General features: G+C 40.9%; 1 protein-coding gene across 9 annotated transcripts in view; it reads right to left on the bottom strand.

Annotated features, from left to right (window-relative positions):
- The window catches only part of CHD2 (chromodomain helicase DNA binding protein 2), a 134,696-nt gene that overhangs the window by 69,804 nt on the left and 43,574 nt on the right, over positions 1-21,318 (bottom strand). For 7 of the 9 annotated variants that reach the window (XM_032391984.1, XM_032391986.1, XM_032391985.1 and 4 more), the window contains 11 exons: positions 21,165-21,251; positions 19,402-19,463; positions 13,176-13,283; positions 11,043-11,183; positions 9,668-9,801; positions 7,907-8,132; positions 6,353-6,453; positions 5,315-5,359; positions 4,969-5,147; positions 2,982-3,106; positions 115-331 (listed from right to left, as the gene is read on the bottom strand). In XM_032391984.1, coding sequence (XP_032247875.1) covers positions 115-331; positions 2,982-3,106; positions 4,969-5,147; positions 5,315-5,359; positions 6,353-6,453; positions 7,907-8,132; positions 9,668-9,801; positions 11,043-11,183; positions 13,176-13,283; positions 19,402-19,463; positions 21,165-21,251 — 1,425 coding nt within the window. Of the gene's footprint in view, positions 1-114; positions 332-2,977; positions 3,107-4,968; positions 5,148-5,314; positions 5,360-6,352; positions 6,454-7,906; positions 8,133-9,667; positions 9,802-11,042; positions 11,184-13,175; positions 13,284-19,401; positions 19,464-21,164; positions 21,252-21,318 lie in introns of those variants that run through there. The other 2 variants (XM_032391992.1, XM_032391993.1) reach the window with 2 other exon arrangements.

Here is a 21,318-nt window from a genome sequence, read left to right as displayed (position 1 = left end):
GGGCATAGCACAATGTCAGAATCATAATGTTACTGAAGACTATAATGGCTTTAGGTCAATTTCCAAAATACATTTATAACACAGATTCTATCCCAATTCTTTTTGTTTACACACCGTATTTCTGCTCATCAGGTCACCTATGTAAACCACTACGTTAATCTCTGGTGCCCAGATTTCAAACTCCCTCTGCCATGAGGTGAGGGTGGATAAAGGGACGACTATAAGAAAGGGGCCATACAGCTGGTGTTGGTGGAACAGGTAGGAGAGGAATGATATGGTCTGGATGGTCTTTCCTAGGCCCATTTCATCAGCAAGGATTACACTGTTACTTCTGCAGAAAGAGAAAAATAAAAACAAAACAAAACAAAATCATTAGTGTACACACACACACACACACACACACACACACACACACAGCAAGGACACCAACGCCCCACAATTCACCAAGCGGGCATTGGCTCCGAGCCTTGACTGTATTACTTCTCCTGCATGAGAAGAAAGTAGAAGCTATAGGAGAGCAGAATAACAAGCGCTCTGAGTACAATCGAACTTTGGGTCATGACGAGAGCCTCTTCAGACTATGTTCTTGACCTTGCGTTTGGGTGTTTGTTGTACTTCTAACCCTGGTAACAGAGGAGGTCACTTTTGTTACATTGAGGTGTCCAAGAACATGACCTTGGGCTCCATCATTCCAGAAAGCAGGCAAACTGGCTTCCCCACTGCTGCTGAACCCTACAGTCTGCCAGTCATGTGCCTCTGCCCAAATCACCCGCCCATTCCACTGTAGGCCACTGGGTTGTTGAATGCTACGCACACCACTCCCTGGGCCTACGTGCTGCAGTGCTTGTAGCCTGTTCTAAATACAGGACAATCTACAGCAGAGGTGGGCTACAGACCAGATTTCTGAATCCACCCTACACCTACCAAATGAGAATATCTGGGAAAGACCTCTGGGAAAGGCCTCAGGGATCTGTACTTTTAACAGAAACTTCCGGATATTCTGATGTAGGTGTATTCCTTTGACCGCACTTTGAGTAACATTGCTCTAGGAGACAGTCTTGATTTCAACTGGATACTAACAGGAGAGGATTGTCCAGATAGAAGAAAAACACTCAAAGAAATGGCCAGAGTAGGAAAGTATGTTGGGAAATAGAAAACAGCCCATTTGGCAGGGAATTAGGAATAGATGTATGGCAAAAGGCTGCAAACATTAAGAGTCTTGAAAATCAGGCCACTGAAGGTTTACACATACTAACGAATGCTTAACCAATGAACCAGAAAGAACTAAAGTAATATACAAGTTAAAGAAAACTGATTACAAAATAAGACATTCAATTTATCAAGAGATTAAATTTTTAAAAATACATTGTATGTTCCACAGAATGACTAATTTTAGGGGAAAAGAACAGAAAAGGACAAAAAATATACTGAGGGAAGGAGAAGGAGGAGCCATACCTCCATAAATTTCAGGTTCACCTGATTTTATGCACTATTCAGATACAGTATGTCCCTTTGAGTAATTTCCCTCCTATTTCTCTCACCATTCCACAGTAGTGGGGAGGAAACAGGGTTCATTTTCTCCAACATTTCCTCTCCCTAGCAAGCTGCCACTGTTCGTATAAACACACTATAGAAGATTTGATTTGCCTGTTTTTCTAAAACTAGGCCAAAACAGCATATTACTTAATGTAAGGTTCCGGTGACCCGGGCCTAACAATTGCGTGGGCCCTCTGCAGCTGACTCTGAATTGTTCAGGTGGAGTAGAGAATGCTTGCTGGCCAAGGACTCCACATGAACACAGTGTGACTGTGAACCAGGTACATGACCTCTTCGTTCCTAAGAGCCTTCACAAGAGGGTCAGACTACATAGCTTGAGGTTCCATCTAGCCTTATAACTATCCTAAAGGAAGATTAGATCTCACTGTTCTCTGAAACAAAACCCATTTTCAAGCAATTTAGAATAGTTCTATCAGACCCACATTCTTAGTCATACAAACAGCATATCCTCAAGAGCTCTAATGTTCCTAAATGTTAGATACTGTATTAGATTTTATAGGACAAAGAGGATAGGTTGTTTTAATTGGGAAGCAGGCATTGTGTATGTATCCTTAACTAGAAACCACTTTTTTGGCATTGAGAAAAGCAGCTCTTATGTTTTTATTTTCAAAAGGATGAAGTTTAATTCTGAAATAAGAATTTTTGTTTTACTATAAAACCCTGAAAAAATTAAAAGCTGCATGTGGGGGAAGGAGTTTGTAGGCAAGTCTTAAAGGTACTTCTGACACTGTATGCCCTGTGAGGACAGGTAAATGATGTCTGTCTTGCTTCACTGTTCAACTGTCAAGGCCTAGAGGGGGCCCTCATACACAGTAATTAGAGACTAGGATTTGCAATTGAACTGAAGAATGAAATTCATGAGTACTGCCTCAAAGTACCTTTAACCTTCAAATGCTTTTGTCGCAACTTTTTTTTTTTTTAAGGATTAAGGTGGTTTTGTTACAAAAAGCCTAATTTTATAGGTTCAACCATCAGAGACCTTCCTCTAAATGGGACAGCACGTACAGCAATCTCAGGAGGGGGCAGATTTCATGCTATTCTTCAGCACTGCCACGGGACATTAAGTTGAAGGATTCCCTGGCCTAGAAGGAAAATGAACAGAAAACAGACATTTTCTTCTTTCTTCTGAGGAATACTCCTTCCATGCCAAAGATCTGGGCAAATTATCTTGCTATTTATACCCATGAATAACATGTTATGACACAGGTCTCTGGCTATAACGAATTACCCCCAAATAACTAATTAACCAAGTACTCGTTACTTCAGATTAAAATGAAATCACACACACATATAAACTGCTAGAAGAGCCTTCCCTTAATCACATACTTTTTCTGTTTCTGTAATACACAACAGAAAGAAATAATTACTTGCACTTAATAAAGAAGCCAGAAACTGTAAAGAAAATTTCATATTTTTCTACCTACTTGCACCAGGAATGAGCAAGCCAGTTGAGACCTTCTAGCTGATAATCACGGAGCTCCAGATTCTCCCCTCCTAAATATGCTGGCTGTTTCTTTAAAGCCACAAATCGTGGTCTCTGCTTCAAGGCCTGAAAAACCAAAATTAAAGCCCCTGAAGAAGACTTTCTTGCAGTTCCTATGTTAAAATGCTAGCCATGATCTATGTGCTCTGAACCACAGCCCAAACGTCTAAATTTCACATCTGCATCACCAGCTCTACCCACCTGAGCCCACCCACCTCCTTTCATTGTGGTCTGTATTCCCAAACCAGATGCATCCCAAACAGTTTTTGGTTCACATGCTCCTGGTCCTGAAGTCAGTCTGTGAACATAACTACACAGCACTTTTTTTATGTTGTCTCCATCATTCAGCAGGGAGTGCTGTACTATCATCTTTACGTTATCTCATTCTAAACTATATAAAAGAACACCTCTGGGAAAGTCTGTATACGTTAAACCCAGCAGAACTTTACTGTAATAGCATTTGCAAATTGTGAAATGCAGCCCCCACCTAGCTGGAACCCCCAGGTATGCTGAGTTTGGTTTTCTAAAGGAAAGGGTTTGAAGGACAGTGTGGTCTAGTAGGGCCATGTCTCTATGGTTTGCACAGAATACAGATTCCATGGCTAAATCCATTTGGGAAACAATGTAATAAAAGTTACATAAATTTCGTTACGCTTGTGCATATTGTGAGTTTACAGGGAAAATTCATTTAGGAATGCTTCCCAAAGTTCTTTGGCCACAAAGTCTTTTTTCAGGAAGTATTTCCCTAAAGGGCTCTGTGGAATTAGCACCCTACTATGTGAAGTATCATCCTAAAAGTCTATTTGATAACGTGATCACTGATCATCTCAGCTCTCCTCTGTGAGCACCCAGCAGTAAATGGAATCTGACTCCTCGCGCTCAGCCACCAAACTCCGCATCCACTTCTGCCAAGTCTCCCCCATAAGGCTCCTCCCATCCGATCCTTCCATCCCACCACAACCTCCCTTGTCCTCACACTATTCTTCCCTCATGGACTTCTATGGCATCTTCCTGGCCGGACCTGCTGGCTTTTGTAAGCGCCTCCTCTAGAGTCTCCTACACACTGCTGTGAGATGGAGATAAATAGTTTCCATCCCGCTGCTCTTCTCACATCAATACCCACAGGGTAAAGCCCAAACTACCTTCAAGGCATTCAAGACATGCACCCTCGGACCTAAATGCACTCACTGTATCACTTTCCTCTCTTCCCACCCAAAGAACATCTTTCTCCTGCATCCTTCATGGGAGGGCAATAACCTGGGCGCCCCTTCCTCTATCTGGCACTAACCCATTCTTCAAGGACCAGGGCAGTTCAGGTACCACGACCTCCTCTTTAACTCTTTAAAACCTCCTCGAGGACTACTGGAGCTCAGTGATTTCTGCCTCTGTACTTCTCTGACCACAAATTCTTGATTATACTCTGCCCCAATTACACACTGCATTTCAGAGGGAGGTTTGATGCCATGAACTGGATGTCAACTTCTCAGAGACAGAGCCCACGTTTACAGACTTTTATTAACGAGACACACCACTTTACATGGGCAATGGATTCCAATGAAGGGAAAGGATTTGTATAATCGATCTACCAACTAAAAAAGCCTACGTATTTATATATATATATCCCCTTTTCTGTCACTTCTCTTTGAAGTGCTTAAATTCTCTCAAATATTCTGCACACTATCTCTAATGAGACATACCCAGGTCTGTGAATTTAAGAATAAAGAGGTCAGCAAAGCCATTATACAACGCATGCTCTCCCTTTGTTTTAATATTTTACTTTGCTGTCAAGCTTAATTCATCTTCTTTCACTTCAAAATGGGAATTATCATTTACTTTTGTAATATTTTCTCTTCCCAGTATCTATGTGACCAACCCTTTCTATCAATACCTCTTTCCCCTGGAAAATCAAAAGCCAGCAATCACCACACCTTGCATTCTCTCGTCGGGATGGTTTTTGAGTTGTTGCGGCTATGGAAGCTGTCGATACAGCTCTGGAACTTCCTGCCAATCAAGGCCTCATCCTCCCAGCTGCACTCTGAATAGGGCAGCCCCATCCACTTGCACAGGTATTCAGGTTCATTTGAAGGCGCTGGCTTCCGACTATGAGCTATTTTATATACAAAAATTAGTAGGTTAGCAACTGTCATTTAAGGAGGGGAAGTGACAATTCCGTTTTACATATAACCATTGAAACACCACACGGCAAGACTGTATACTCTGCAGAACAGAACTGCTCTTAAATGCTAACATTTATTAACCAAAGCTTCTGCTTACCTGGAAAATCTGTCTGACCCAGTGTAGATTTGCTTGTCTTCACAGCTAAGCAAATGGAAAATAAAATAGAAAAGTTATCACTATAACCAAGGAAAGAGTGACATTTTAGGTCCTATGAGTAAGAATACAAATTTACTCTATAATCTTGCATCATAAAAAAAAAAAAAAAAGAAAGAAAAGAAAAAACAGTCCTGTTCTCACAGCCCTGTGTAGCTATTACCCCATTCCTCTGTTCCCGCTTTACAACAAAACTCCCCAGGAGACGTGTTTCTACTCACTGTCCCCCTCATTCTCTCTTGAAGCCACCTCAATCAGGTCGGATCCACTTCACCAGCACCACACCGGGGCCAAGTTCAAGGATCCGGTCTCAGTCCTCACAGCATTTAGCTAGCAGCATCTCCTCCTTCCCAAGCCCCATGAATTGCTTGGCTTCCAGGATATACTCCCTCAGCACCCCTCTGATCTCACCGGCTGTTCTTCCTCGTCTCCTGTGGCTTCTCCCTGACTTCCAGAACCTGGAATGCTCTCAGACTTCCTGTTCTCACTATGTATACTATTCCTGATAATCTCAGTAAATCTTAGGCTTTAAATACTATCTACGCAGTGATAAATTCCCAAATGTAAATCTCCAGCACAGACTAGGAGGTCTGAACTCCAGGCTCACATATGACAGCCTCCACAATACTTCCCACTCAGACAGCTAAGACGTGTAGCAAACTTAAAAGTATCAAACCAAGTTCTTGACTTCCACTCCAAAAATCAGCTCTTCCCTTAACCTTCCCATTTCAGTAAATAGTACCTCTATTCTCCTATCTGCTTGGGTCAAAAATCTTGGCTACATACTTGACACCTTTCTCTCATCCCCCACATCCAAATTTACCAGCAAATCTTGTTAACTTTTCCTTCAAAATAAACCTAGACATCTATTGTCAAAAAGTAAACCCACAAAATGCGTTTTTTTAATTTACATTACCCCAAAACCAAAAGCCATTATTCGTGGACCTCAAACACTGCTGAAGTAAGTTTCCATGTGCTCACCAATTACTCTTTCGACTATCTGATACTGTTTGTTCAACTCTGAGGCCAGCTCTTGTTGGCAGTTAAAATATTCCACATCTTCAGGAGAGACTTTTCCTAACCTAGACAGAAGACAAAAAAATACATCCCAGTTAAGATTTGAGAGACCTACACACATCTATCAGAGTAAAGTCAAAAAGAGGAAAAGAAACTGAGTCTTTACTTCCATCTGTCCCTTTAGCAATCCTTTACTAGTAATTAAACCAGGTATTTCACAAAAAACATACACTTTTAGAAAACAGACTCTGGGGCGCCTGGGTGGCTCAGCTGGTTAAGTATCTGCCTTTGGCTCGAGTCATGATCCCAGGATCCTAGGATCAAGCCCTGCAGCGGGCTCCCTGCTCAGCAGGGAGCCTGCTTCTCCTTCTCCCTCTGCCTACTTGTGCTCTCTCTGTCAAATAAATAAAATCTTTAAAAAAAAAAAAAAGGAAAACCTTAGACTCATAGGACACACCAGTTGTTCTTTATAAAGACCTAAAAGTAACTACTTTGTGTGATAAATTCATATATCTAAACAAAATAGGACAATAAAACCGTCTTCCAGATTTAAAAGGAAATGTGCCTTTTTTCATATAGGTATGTGCTTTAGGAGTGATTCAATGTAGCTTTTATGGAAAACCAGTTATTCCTGGCACCAAAATTCTATAGAAGGGCGACAGGACAACCTGACATGAAGAACTACTGTACTTCTGAGGATTTTAAATCTCTAACCACTTTACAACATACCCCATCTTCAGAACACGCAAAGGAAAAATAAGGAATTTACTTAAGGAGCACATTGTGCACAGTAGTGAAAGGGGAACTAGAACCCATCTGGCCCTATTTCTAACACAAAATAACCTGACTACGTTACACTAACAGGTGTGTCTTCAGGGTTGAACTTGATTATTAATTAGCTTAGGCTTGTGGGGGCTACAGTCCCCAATATTTCTCATCTGCAACTCGGCCACATTCAAAGTTGTAAGAAAACTAAAAACACAATGGTCTTATCACAGCTTCAGGAGTTACCTGTTTCTGTCACAACATTTCTGCAAACTGTGTAAAACTAAGAAAAGTGTTAGGTGCCCCAGAACCCAGACGGTTCTACAATATGAGCTCCTGACATCTAAGCTACCCCAGCATACACGGGAAATAACAAGGTGCTTAGGAGCTCTGGCTGCCAGTTACAATCCTGGGTCCCCCCGGAAAAGCTGTTCTGTGCCTCACTCTTCTTACCTACAAAATATGTTATGTACAACGGGGAGTCTCATGGGCTTATTGTGAGGATTAAAAATATCGCATGTGCAAAATGCTCCATGAACTACTTATTATTATTAAACTCTACAAACTTGGTGGCCATATAGGGAAGTACGGAGTGTCTTTGGGTCTCATTTTATAAAATGGAATTGCGGCTAACTTGGTGCTCAGATAATCAAGGCAAAATTAGAGTTCCTAGACAGCTGTGTGCTCCACGCATTACTGAAAAACCTTCCCTTCCCTCAAGGCTGCAAATATACCACTGCTTCAAAAATGTACCATTGCTTGATTTCATCCTCTTTCTTCTTGAAGTTCTCTAATTTTTTTAGGCCCTTCACTTTCTGCTGCTGTAAGGATTCTTCGCTCTCCCACGTGCTGTGGATGTAAGACCAACCCTTCCACTTGATGAGGTACTGGACTTCACCTTCATCCTTTTCAGTGTCAAAATCACCACTAGGGTCTCCATTAGCTTCAATCGCATATACAGTAGTAGAAGCTCCAGTGGCTGCAAAAGGATTCAGGTAAACTTTAAAAAGTGTATTAAGCCAGACATTGAAAAAGCTTCTCAAGCATGCATTCATCTAAAGAGTCTCTTTTCTGGATGAAGCACCAAAATCCTCTGACTTAAAAATACGCAGAAATTCACAAACAATATAGGATGAACAAGATTTATAATTTCAAATATTGTCAAAGTGCAAACCCAATTTCTACACTTTAAAAAGTTTTCCAGAATTTGCTGGTGAAATCAAAGAAATCCTTGTGTCCAAACACAATTAAAATGGTAGAGAAATGTGCTTTTGGTTTGGTCCATACTAATTCAGAAAACAAGTCCGTCTCTCCAGGAATATTAAGAAAATAAAAATCCCCCACCACCACCCATGCCAATTACCCATCCACCCAAAGTTCTCTATTAACTCTATTAACCTCGAGTGAGGCTGGGTGAAAAAAAGACAAAGAAAAAAGAATTAGGTAATATTTTGACATTTTCTATATGGAAGGTTACTTTAAAGAAACTGAATTAGGAGATACCTCAAGTTAAATACAAAAAAATCTTCACTATAGTCCACATATGTATTTAGCCAGTTTGATATGTTTCACAAGGAGATTCAGAAACACCTAATTAAAGGTAAATTTGTTTAACGTTTGTAAGCAAGAATCTCTGCTACATCACTGCTTTTTAAGAGATTAACACATCTTTACTATCTTAATTTTCAAGTCTCAAAGACATATTGCACATATCCCTACATCCTCAGCAATGAACCATGAGACTGGGTCAGAAAAACTTCCAAATTTCATGCAAACCGGTGCAGCCACTCTGGAAAACAGTATGGAGGTTCCTCAAAAAGTTAAAAATAGAGCTACCCTATGATCCAGCAATTGCACTACTAGGTATTTATCCAAAGGATACAAAAATACTGATTTGAAGGGGCACCTGCACCCCAATGTTTATAGCAGCACTGTCAGCAGCAGCCAAATTATGGAAGGAGTCCAAATGTCCACTGACAGATGAATGGATAAAGATGATGGAATAGTACTCAGCCAAAAAAAGAATGAAATCTTGCCATGTGCAACAACATGGATGGAACTAGAGTATCATGCCCAGTGAAGTAAGTCAGAGAGCGACAAATACCATATAACTTCACTCATGTGGAGTTTAAGAAACAAAACAGGTGAACATGGGGGGGGGAAAAAAGAGATGTGAACCAGAAAACAGACTTTTAATTGTAGAGAACAAGCTGATGGTCCCCAGAGCAGAGGGGGGGAGGGAAGTGATGGGGATGAAGGACTGCACTTGCCATGATGAGCACCGGGTGTGGATGGAGGTGTGGAATCACTGTACTGTACACTTGAAACTAATATTACACTGTATGTTAACTAACTGGAATTAAAAAAAAACTTGAAAAAGCAAAAACAAGACAAACGTCCACATTTCACAACCAATGTGAGCATGGACTGAAATTCATCATCTTAGAGCTGAAATACAGAAGACTTGGGCCTTGCTGAGCAGATAGAAGAAATTTGCTTCCCGTAGACACACACCTCCTTTCTTTCCCAGCCTCGAGTCTAGGACCTTCTCAATAGTCTCGCTGTTATCCTGCTGCTCGTCGGCTCCTTCCCCAGTCATTTCAATGAGGTCGTCGGAGTCTGTCTCAAAGTCATCGTCTTCCTTGTAACTGCATGAACAAGAATGCTGGATAAAGGAGCCTTAAACACCACCAAAGAGAACATCATCAAAGAACCACACCCTTTTGGCTCCCAACATGTTGTTTTAACATCAGCTACAGTTAAAGTGGGCTCAAAGTTCTTTTTTCTCCTAAGTAATAACGCCTGTCCATAGAGAACAGCAGGAAGGCTTACTCACAGTTCAAAATAAAACCAGACTACACTTGCAGTGATTTGTGTAAGCAAGACACACACAACTCCAAGGACACAGCTATGCTTTTGTTTGGTGATATGAGATCATGACTATATAAACAAGGGAACAACTACAAAGAAAATGCACAATAAATGAAAAAAGTTACTGTTTCATTAAGCAAAAAGGAAGCAGTATGTCTAAGACTAAATGTTCGAACCGTATAGTTTGTCTCCCGATGACAAGAATATGAAATTCAAGTATTCTCAAACTGTTGAAAACTTCCACTAACATACTTCCTGGTAATAAAATACTAAAATGTCACCTCCCACCATATATAGACAAATAATGGTTTGGGAGTCACACGAGAGAAAAACACACTCCTGAATGTACAACAGTCGCAGGAGGAAAAAGTGCCAAACTATATGTTGGCATACTCAGCACCTAGTCCTAGCTGTGGAATCATTAACTGGACACAGGGATAGGTTAGTATCTATCTCCAGGACTTAGCTTCACCATCTTTAAGTAGACCAGAAGAAACCTGTGTATACTCTAAAAGAAAATGAAATGCCCTTCGACTCATATAAAGTAAAATACTGATGTTTGCATCTGTCCCTTCCTCTATTTTATTTCCTGTTAGTGCTTCATATCCTATTAGTAAACTTAATAAAACTATTACGCCCGAATATGTAATCTGATCCTCAGGAGAATCTGATTAAAGGAGCGATTTAAAAGTGAGAACACGATCCAAACATCTTTCCTGAGAAAGGATGATATGAAATGAAGACAGTATCACTAAGTCATCTCGACAGAACATCAACCTGAAGCGGTTTTCTTTCCAGGAACGAAGGCCTGAAATGAGCCACTGCTATGCCTACACATTCCCACTGGCCCACACCATTCCTTCTGCAAGAACACTGATCAGATTTCTGAGTACAGCCTCCAGACCCGGGTCATTACTTTTGCCTATCAGATGCAACATCCTGGACTTACCAGGGCCAAGTTCGAACCAACTACACTATCACCCTCACACTAATGAAAGACTTCTGGGGCATCACCTACCTAACATTTTTAGCCGCTCTGCGACGAGTCTGCCTTTTAGGAGCTTCATCATCTTCATCATCGTCATCAGAAGAATCCTGCCTTTTTCTCTTCCCGCGCTGAGTCTTAGGCTGCTTTTTAACACGAGCTTTGGGCACTGTTCTAAAATGAGAAGAGAAAAAAATGGCGAAGTTTTCACTCTATCCCTTGGTGTTTATTTCAAATCTTTATAATTTCCCAGAGCAGCAGTACACACATAGGATTAACCTGGGGAGTGTCAGAAATGTATATTCCTGGGTCCCATTTGCTGAGATTCTAATTGACTAGAAAATCTGCATTTTCAACACGAAGGTGTTTCTAATGCCGAGAATCCTCAATCACATACAGGAGACACAGTGGATTCTCAGGCAATGGTTCTCAACTGTTCTTCAAGATTACCGGACATAAAAATATACATGCAACATGTTGCTCATGGTACCTCGCCCAACTCAGAAATGTTTAACAATTTTACTTCTGGGAATTGCTCAGATACATACAGATACAGGCATAATAAGCTATTTATCCTAGTATGGTTTACAGTAACAAAAAATTAGAAAAACACTAAATCTTCATCAACTGGGAATCAGTTCTTGAACAGAATACTAGGTAGGTAGCCCCCCCCTCCAAAAAAAAGCGAAACTTTTCCATGTACTAAGAGGAAAAGATTTCCAAGAGAATCTTTGGAAAGAAGAACAAGACACATGAAATGTTACCCATATAAAAGGAGCAAAGGACAAGAAATCACTACACATGTATTTTTGTTACGTAATATACCTGGAAGACAACCTAAGAGTGTGCGCACCCTGCCACACACCAGCGGAACAGGCTGAGGAGACAGCCCCATGCGTGACTCCCATGCACAGCCAGGACCGAGGGCCACAGCCTGGGTGCTCCCGGAAGGAAATCCGCAAATACGCTACCCGTGGTATAAAGGTGAAAGGACAAAGAGGGAGATGGAAACCCACAGTCCTGTCTGTTTCTCTCGTACCTTCCATAACCAACACTACACGGACAGATGACCAGGGATTCAATAAATGACGAGTAAGCTCTGGAAGAGACAGCTGAAGTGGCTTCCCAGTCCTGTGAGCTCAAACTTGGACAAAAGGAGACCAAACTGAGATGATGAATTTCCCTGCTGGGGTGGGGGCTGGTGTACAATGTCCTAAGTCAGAGGTACGGAAATGTTTTGCTGCAAATGGCCAGAGCATAAATGTTTCTGGCTTTCCCAGACAAGAAGCAAAACTGAGGCCACTATACGGGCACTGACATACGAGGGAAAGTAAATTTTCACACAATTCTTATTGACAACACTCAAAATAATCATCACTCAATACACTTTCTGTGATACACATCTAATGAAAAGAACAGAATTCTTTTTGTAGGGATAACATTTCACTTAATTAAGGTTCACATTTAGTGTTCCCTATCATCAAACTGTAAATGTTTACCTGTAAAAGCTATACTTACTTGCAGGCCATACTGAAATAGGTGGTGAGTGGGATCCGGCCCACAGGCAGCAGCTTGTCACCCCATCCCACACAACACCGTGAGGTAAACTCCCCTGCGACCTCTCTCTACCTCCTGCCTTCCTCTGTCCAACACCAGTCCCTCTGTGGCCAGACATCTGACCAGAAATTACCAAAGTCTCCTGCCACCTCAGCTTGCTTCCTTCTCTGCACAATCAGATTCTCTGCTTAATGTTAGATTCTAAGACCAAGGTAATAAACAGTGAAGCATGCTTTCAACAGCCAGTGTTTTAAACTTAGGAATTACTTCTCCCAAAAAGAGCCTGTACACTATTCAAATACACAGGGAGCCTTTTTTAAAAGCAGAAGACATGTCCACCCCTCCTAACTAGCACGCCATGGGGTAAGAAACAGAAGCTTCGCTTTGCGCGACATACGATACAGAGAGTCAAATGTAAGCGTCCCCATCATCTAATCACTTGCTAACAAGGTAGCCTGGCAAGAAGTGAACCCCAGACTTCCAAAGCCCAGAATCACAACATGGCGTATCCCATCAACCCAGGCCGTCGTTCTAGCACTGCATCATCCTTCTCCACCTAACAGAAATTAAGCGCCACCAGAAGCAGAGATGTTCAAGCAAACACTGCACCTTCTGGGGACAGGTCTTCTGGCTTTCACTTTTTTTTGCTCTGGTTCGCTCTCTGCACTGGTGCCTTGTTCCTGTTCATCTTCTGAGGGCTCCCGTTTCCATTTTTCTCTGTGATCAAAAGCAAAGCAAAATGATTTTTTTTCTAGAAGAACTCCTCAAGATTGTTGAAGCTTGAAGAATCTGACAAAACCAATTTCAATCAGATTCTCCAAAAGGCAGAACATGTATATTTTAGGCATTAGGGCTAAAAAAGGTTTATTCTAGCTCCATTTAAATTTTGGCTGTGTTCCTTCCTGGACTGTGTAATATCTATTCCTATGTTTTCTCTGGTGACAAAAATAAATGAAAATGGAAACTAAGGAAGTATTTCTTAAACTACTCTGGGGGGAAAAAAAGCTGTTAAATCTCTCATACTCTATTTTTATTTACTACTATCATTGAACAGATTGAAGCTGTAATATATACTAGACTAGTGCTTCTCAAATTTAAGATGATCAGAACTACCTAAAGGACTTACTAAAAGAAATTTCTGGACTACAGCCAGTTTCTGATTCAGCAAGTCTAGTAAGAGGCCTGAAAATTTGAATCTTAACAAATTCAAAGGTGATGCTAATACTGGTTAGAGACTCGTTCTAGAACTACTATACTAGATATTTTAATATCTTTAGAATATATTTGATGAAACAGTTCCTAAAATTATTTTTCACTGATAAACCTACCACCTACTAAATAATCTGTTCAGCTAAAGATGTAGTTTTTAATAATTATTAGATACAGTAGGTGTTCCTTTGCTCCTTGAGATCTTAGAAGGCTTTAAAGAGCCATATCTTATAGGTCTCTCCTACCACCCCAGCGTTTTTGAGGTTTAAATAGCAAATACGGGACTTAGGCTCATTTCTAGGAAAGAAGGAAGAACATATAGCCACTGGGCATGAAATATCCAGAAAAAAAAAAACACACTGAACTCACAGGCAAGTACCTGAGGTATGACAAAACAATCACCACTGTGTCATTTCCCTTGGCGTAGGTGACTGCTTCTGGGCAGGGCCACTTCTGTTCCTCTTTGTACCAGAGCTTAGCACAAAGGCAAGCAAATGGAGGGAGATACTCCTTTGTTAAATAAGTAAATAATTAAGAATGAACCCTATCAGTCTAACAGACAGGTAGGGTACTTTTTGGAAGCAGAACTGCTAAGACACTAAGGCCTATTAATATTGCCTAATAACCTTCCTTCTCTCTTTTAAACAAAGACGTCCTTATGTCTAACTATACTCTGGGCACCTGTCTTAGTCTCCTTCCCTAGAACTTAGTACAATAAACGTTTGCTAAGGAATCAAAGGAATAGAAGGGGATGGCCAGGAAGGAAGATGTCTCCAGGCACGGCGAGATTGGCACATGAGGCTGTATTCTTCCTTGGACCAAGTTCAGAACAGTTTAGCCCTTGGAAGGGGCTCACATTGTCAAACTGGAGATGTGGTTTCACAGGAAAGAAGCTTGAAAGAATACAAACAACTAAGATGTAAGGGAGAGAAGATCTTATGAGAAAGATCCACAGTCAAATATTAGTTGTAATTTACGTAACTCCACAGGAACTGAGGATCTCAATCAGGGCAGCTAAGGAGTCCACTTCTACAACTCTACGAGACTAAAATGGCCGTCTACTTGACAGAATCAGTGTTGAGGCTGGAGTTTTCCAGTTAAACTGCAGGTGTATAGACTTACAGACAACGAGGAAGACTCAGAATCTTCCAGTATGAGAATGTACAAAAACTGAGCAAAACAACTGGCCCAAAGGCCTCCTCCTAGAGAAGGAAACTAAAGCCCAGTGAGAACAAGATGTTTGGCATTTTTTGTCAAACCTCCAGCCTTCCTCCTCTCAATCATAACCCATTGAAGACCAGAGAATCAGGAAAAGCCAAGCTTACACATTCTGGGAGGATCTGAACAACGTAAGGCTTAAAAGGCCTAAATGAGTTAGTCTATGCAAATATTTGAAATTCGCTGGATTATTTTAAAAAATTTTTTTAAAGATTTTATTTATTTATTTGACAGAGACACAACGAGAGAGGGAACACAAGCAGAGGGAGTGGGAGAGGGAGAAGCAGGCTCCCCGCCGAGCAGGGAGCCCGATGCGGGGCTTGATCCCAGGACCCCGGGATCACTACCCGAGCCAAAGGCAGACGCTTAACTACTGAGCCACCCAGGTGTCCCTATTTTAAATTTTATTTTAACTTTCAAGAACAGGGGGGAAAGTAACTTAGGATCAGTGACACTAAGTCACTTTGTATAAAGAGGAGGTGAGAAGAGTGATCAGTTACAAAAAGATTACTTCCCAACCTTATAGATGTCAAGGGCTCTCCTAGAGCACTGGTGTCTTATAGATAATGCAAATTTTAGGAGGAAGACTCCCTGACTAAGCCATACATTACAAGTCAGGCTACAATGAGAACTTGTCTAAAATATAGATTGTGATTGGGATGCCTGGATGGCTCAGTCAGTTAAGTGTCTGCCTTCGGTTCAGGTCATGATCCCAGGGTCCTGGGATGGAGTCCCGCATCAGGCTCCTAGCTCAGCAGAGAGCCTGCTTCTCCCTCTCTCTCTCTGCAGCATCCCCTACTTGTGCTCTCTCTCTCTGATAAATAAAATCTTTAAAAAAAAAAAATAAAAGATTGTGATTAAAAAAATTTTCACATGTCAAAGGAGACTTGAATTGCCAGATCCAGCTCTAAGAGGGCATAAGCGGGATTCCCTAAGAGGGAATCAACAGAATTTTTTTAACCAAAATTTTGGGAACTGGGGAGAAAAATACTAAGATTTGGCCACTGAGGCCCCAAGGCAATGTAAATAGACATGAAAAAGTCAGAATGCAAACTAACTAGGTATAGTTTTCTTCCTTTACTGGAAAAAGGTGTTTGGCAGAACACAGACCCTGAGACACAAATCAAATCTAAACAGCTATGAAGGAGGGAATGAACAAAATTCCTTTGCAAATAAAACAGGCCTGAACTCTGGCCAAGAGTCACTGAGGCTTCCTACTAACTATCTCTAAGAACCCAAAGAAAGGGATCTCTTTCTCCTCTACTGTAGAAGGCATATCAGGAAAAAAAGGAAAGAGCTGTTTAAACTTCATTTATTTTTAGTACATTTTCCCAGAGAGAACACCTTTCAGGAGCAAGTTCCAATGAAGAAGGAAAATCTGGGGCTACCAGATTCTCCTCCACTGTGTCACGAGTTTGTGATCGAGTTCCAACTCAAAATACTGGAAAGAAAAAAATAACTATGATCACAGGAGAAAAACTTCAAGTGATTTATGGCTAACACTTTTTTTTTTTTTTTTTAATTACAGTTGGGAGAAAAGGTTCTGGAACCATTCTAGAGTGGTTTGAAGCACTGATGGGACCATGAGTCAGCAAAAATCCTATACAACATTTCACGAATTTGGACAACATTAGTAAGTACGGCATGGAACAGAGTTCAGTGACCAAAACAGCAGGAGGGGGTTAAACACAAAAATTTTATTAGTTTATATGACTAGGTCAGGGGTTACAATCTCAAATACCCACTGGGCCAGGTAAGGACTATAAATGGGATCAAATGGAGAACCCCGAGTCCATCAGGTTAAAAAGACCACTGTTCCGGCGGTCAGCATTGACAGATTTTTCTCAAAAGAAGCTAGAAATCTGGATTATTGAGCACCATTTCTCAAATTTTTAACGTTGCCAACTAACTTGAAAAATGTTTTCAATATTGTACAGAAGCATTACGCTGTATAACTTCTAAATTTTTAAAATGCTAATTCACATTATGACTCTGGGGAGAGTTAGTCCCTTGTGAGACTCTATTCTTTAAAAATGCCAAAGTCAAAAAAGCAAAGAAGTGTGAAAGCACTGTGAAAGTGCTCTAAAGAAACCTGACTACTCATACAGTATCTAACCCTAGAAGGGACCCTGCAGTGGAGGTAGGAAATGTTTTAAGATATTATTGGGTCAATTAACAAAATGGGAATATGAATTAAGACAAAAGTATTTTAGCAATGTTAAACCTATTTATATTAAAACTACCCTGTGCTTACGAAGTAAGAGTATTCTTCTTCTTAGGAAATCCACACTTCAGTATTTAGGGGTAAAAGGCCATGATGTGTGTCAATCTTAGTCTTAAACGGTTCAGAAAAAATATTACGTGCATGCATATATTAATATATACAAAGAAAGCACCCACAACAATAAAGCAAATGGGGCAAAAGTAGTAACCAGTGGGGCGCCTGGGTGGCTCAGTCATTAAGCGTCTGCCTTCGGCTCAGGTCATGATCCCACGGTCCTGGGATCGAGCCCCGCATCGGGCTCCCTGTTCAGCGGGATGCCTGCTTCTCCCTCTCCCACTCCCCCTGCTTGTGTTCCCTCTCTCGCTGTGTTTCTGTCAAATAAATAAATCTTTAAAAAAAAAGAAAAGAAAAGTAGTAACCAATGGCAAATCTGGGTAAAGTACACAGGCATTCCTTGTACTATTTTTATTCTTATAACTTTTTTAAAGTTTGAATTAAAAAGAAAAGTTAATAAAAATAGCTTTTAAAAAACTTCAAAATCTGTGGTACAGTCTGAAGGGTTTCAGAAAAGCATTTCCCTGTGCTCATATTTCAAAATTTCCACTCTGAGTCTCTCAATTCTGAAATCCACATGCCCACACACTAGGTTCTGTTAAGCGTGCTCAGATCACAGAGGGCCCCCTTCAGTGCTGTGCCTTCCAATTTGAGTCTTAACAGCTGTAACACCTCCTCAATTAATCCTACTAATTAAACTGACTCAAGAGAAGAGCTCCCCATAAGCCCCAGTACTCACCTGCCGCCCAGAGGATGGCAGGAAGTGAGGCTAGCCCAGTGCCCCCAAACAAACAAGCATGAGGGGAACTCCGCAGCTCTCAAAAGTTCCTAAGGAAGAGCCTGGGGCGGGGAAGCAGCCTTATAGAAGATACACCCACCTACAAGGAATCTTAGTTCTACTCAGCGGAAGGAAGGCCTCTGAGGGCTGTCAACTTTAGAGAACTCTCCGGATTGACAGAAGGAAATAAGTACGGGGGCCAGTGGGCTTCTGCACAGTAGGTTTTCAAGCACAGCACCATTTAGATCCCAGTCAAGAGACCAGCAGAACGTAGCTAGATGGTGGAGAAAAGACCATGTACATGGACTTCCCAAAGGCCCCCAAAAGGCCATTAGACCCAGAATAGCTTCCCAAGCAGGCCATAGGACTGGAGTAGAACAAAGCCTTCTAAGATGCCAAAAAGTACAGGCTTGCCTACAGTTTTTCCTCCAACTCTTAACTAAATATTTAAAACACAAATGAAAATTGGATGTGCTCTGGGGAGGGCAATACTAAATACCTTAACTTTTCCTAGCATAGTTTCCAGCAACCCTGTTAGAGTTTTGGAAAATTCTAACTCCTTTGCCTTAGGCCAAATACTTATTAAGGAATACTAATATTTTAGGACAGAGAATATATATAACTGGGGTTCTATTTTAATAGGCACCATGGACAACTATTCACCATGAGAAACCCCTGAATTTGTCTGCCAGGTTTTCAATATCTGCATTTTCAAATGCAGCCCCAAGGAGATGGGCTGTAGAATTCAGATTGTCAAAGAGATCCAGACCCCCTCCAAGGATGATTTTTAAATTCTAAAATAAATAAATAAATAAAATATTTTTTCACCATAAGTAGAATTTGCAAATTTTAAATATAATGAATATATAATCTATGTTCTAAAGGAATTTCACACAAGCCCAAGAATTAAAATTTTCTGGCTTGTGAACTGCAGTATTAAAATTATACAGTAACAACAGTGTGAAATTTCATACTACATTGGGTGTCCAGTCCAGCCAATATAATTTTGCCACACCCAAAGAACACATGAAAAGGAAAAAAAGCCAATCTACATTTGTTCCTTGTTCAACCAGAACAGAATCTGTGCACATCTTAAAGAAAACCACAACTGGGCTAATGGGCTAACCAGGTGGGACAAGCTGTAGCCCAGCCCATGGGGGACACATACAAGACGGAGCCTCTGGGCTTCGAGGGCTGCCGAGGCAGCGGGGCACAGTGGACAGTGGCCCACGACAGCAAGAGGGGCAGCAGACTCTGGGACCCAGGGTGGACTACCACACAGCAAAGGCGGTGCCACAGCAGTGGATGTGCTCAAAACCCCTGGGTGAAGTACGTGCCCATGAAAGACTTACTGTTTCTTCAGCTGCCTCTGGCCTCTTCTTTTTGGGCTCCCACTCTCAGACCCGCTACTTGCCTTCAGTGTGTGGGGGGGGAGAAATGATCACAGACTTTAATTCACAGTTCTTAGGGACAACACGACCCCCTGGTTCAACAATCTGCTCCGTAATAACATTATTCAACATGAGCTTTCAGACAAAAGAAACCTGTGTTTGGTGGTGCTCACTCTTCTCTTCCTTTGAAAATTAATTCGTCTATTATAATGGGGTTACCTCTAACACCAGGAAGTATTTCTCTCGGCTTGACTTCTACAAGGGCGCAGTCCAGTAAAATTCTCTGATGACAGAAATGTTCTATATCTGCAGGATCCAATCTAGTAGCCAGCAGCCACATAGGGCTGCTGAGCCCCTGAAATGCGCCTAGTGCGACTAAGGAATAGAATCTTTCCTTTAACTGGACTTTAATACGAATTTTAAAAGCTACATGTTAGTGGCAACCATACTGGATACTGCAGATCTAGAATATCATGTGAAAATGCCACAACATTTAGTGTGCCATTAAAGGTGGTGACCTACTGATCTATTCCATTTCAGATTCATTAAAGAGCACGATCAATCACGAGCCAACAGTGCTCTGCTGATAGCACTAGGGCAAGGGAAGTTTATAGTCAAAAACATCTGAACAGCTCTTTTCCCCCAAAGTTAGGCAAATTGGCAAATATTCCTATTGCTGTTAGTCCTGTGCCCTACCAAGAATGTGTTAATTTATATACAAAAGAGGAAAAGAGTGACACAACTATGTGACTGGTTGTAACCAACATGGCTCAGGAACCTAGTCCTAGACATCGAGGAAAAAGAAAGCTAAGGTAAACCAGCTCAGAGGTCATCCAAAAGAAAACACCATGAAGGCAATATGGACATTACAGTCAATTAGATCTGTATAGTACATTTACCAAAATCCCACCCCCAACTCACTAACCTGTGGATATTAATATTTAACTTTCATCAAAAGGATGTTACATAGTTAAGAACAGCAAAGTCCTCCTAAGAATGCAGGAAGGGTATTTCACTGAGACACAAAAGAGCATCTCTTCAGAATGTGGTCTATAAACCTAATATAGAGGTAAGAATTGACAAAAATACCAAACGAACTGAGAAAGGTGAGAAAAGTCTGATGCTATAGAAACAACAGAACCCAGTACATAATACCAGTTTTTAAAAATCACCAATCTGTTCAATCTCTCACAATTAGATCAGAGTAAATATGTGTGAAGTATTTTATACTGCACACTAAAAACGGAAAGCAAATTTAAATTAGTTAAAACACATTACTTAAGTTAAACAAACTCTCCTTCCTTTCTCAGAAAATAAATCTGAAACTACGTCCACTATTACATTTACCGAGCAAGTGACTCATTTAACAAAATCTAGATTTAGAAACTAGGTATTTTAAAAGGTAAACGTCTTGCAATAATCAATTTCGCTTAAAATACAGAAACATTAAAAAAAAAATGAAAATAAAAATGTGAGGCCAATTCTGTGTAATACTCTAACACTCTACTAAAACATTCATTATGACACAATCTTCCTGGTAAATTTCTTTAAAAGCCACCTGTGGTTTTCCTTGCGGTTCTAGGTTGAGAAAGCTCGCATTAGAGTCACTTAACTCTCAGGCATAAAGCTCAGTCATGCTAATGGGAACATACACACCACAGTTGAAAAGGATGAGGTAAGGTAAGGAGTTTAAAGTATCCCCTTAAAGCATTTCTTTTTCTTACCTCCTCCTTAATATTAAATCGTGATGGTTCTTGTCTGCTTCGGTTTGACCGCCTAACCCCATAAACATCAGGATATTCTTCCCACATCTGTAAAATTAACAGACCATGTGTGAATCCTTTTTTCTTGATCCCCCAACCCCCATTTACTATTTTC

Source organism: Phoca vitulina, unplaced genomic scaffold (assembly GCF_004348235.1).
Source record: "Phoca vitulina isolate PV1807 unplaced genomic scaffold, GSC_HSeal_1.0 scaffold65, whole genome shotgun sequence".
NCBI lineage: Eukaryota > Metazoa > Chordata > Mammalia > Carnivora > Phocidae > Phoca > Phoca vitulina.
The sequence above is the reverse complement of the archived record's forward strand: the minus strand, read 5'-3'. Positions and strand labels throughout refer to the sequence as shown.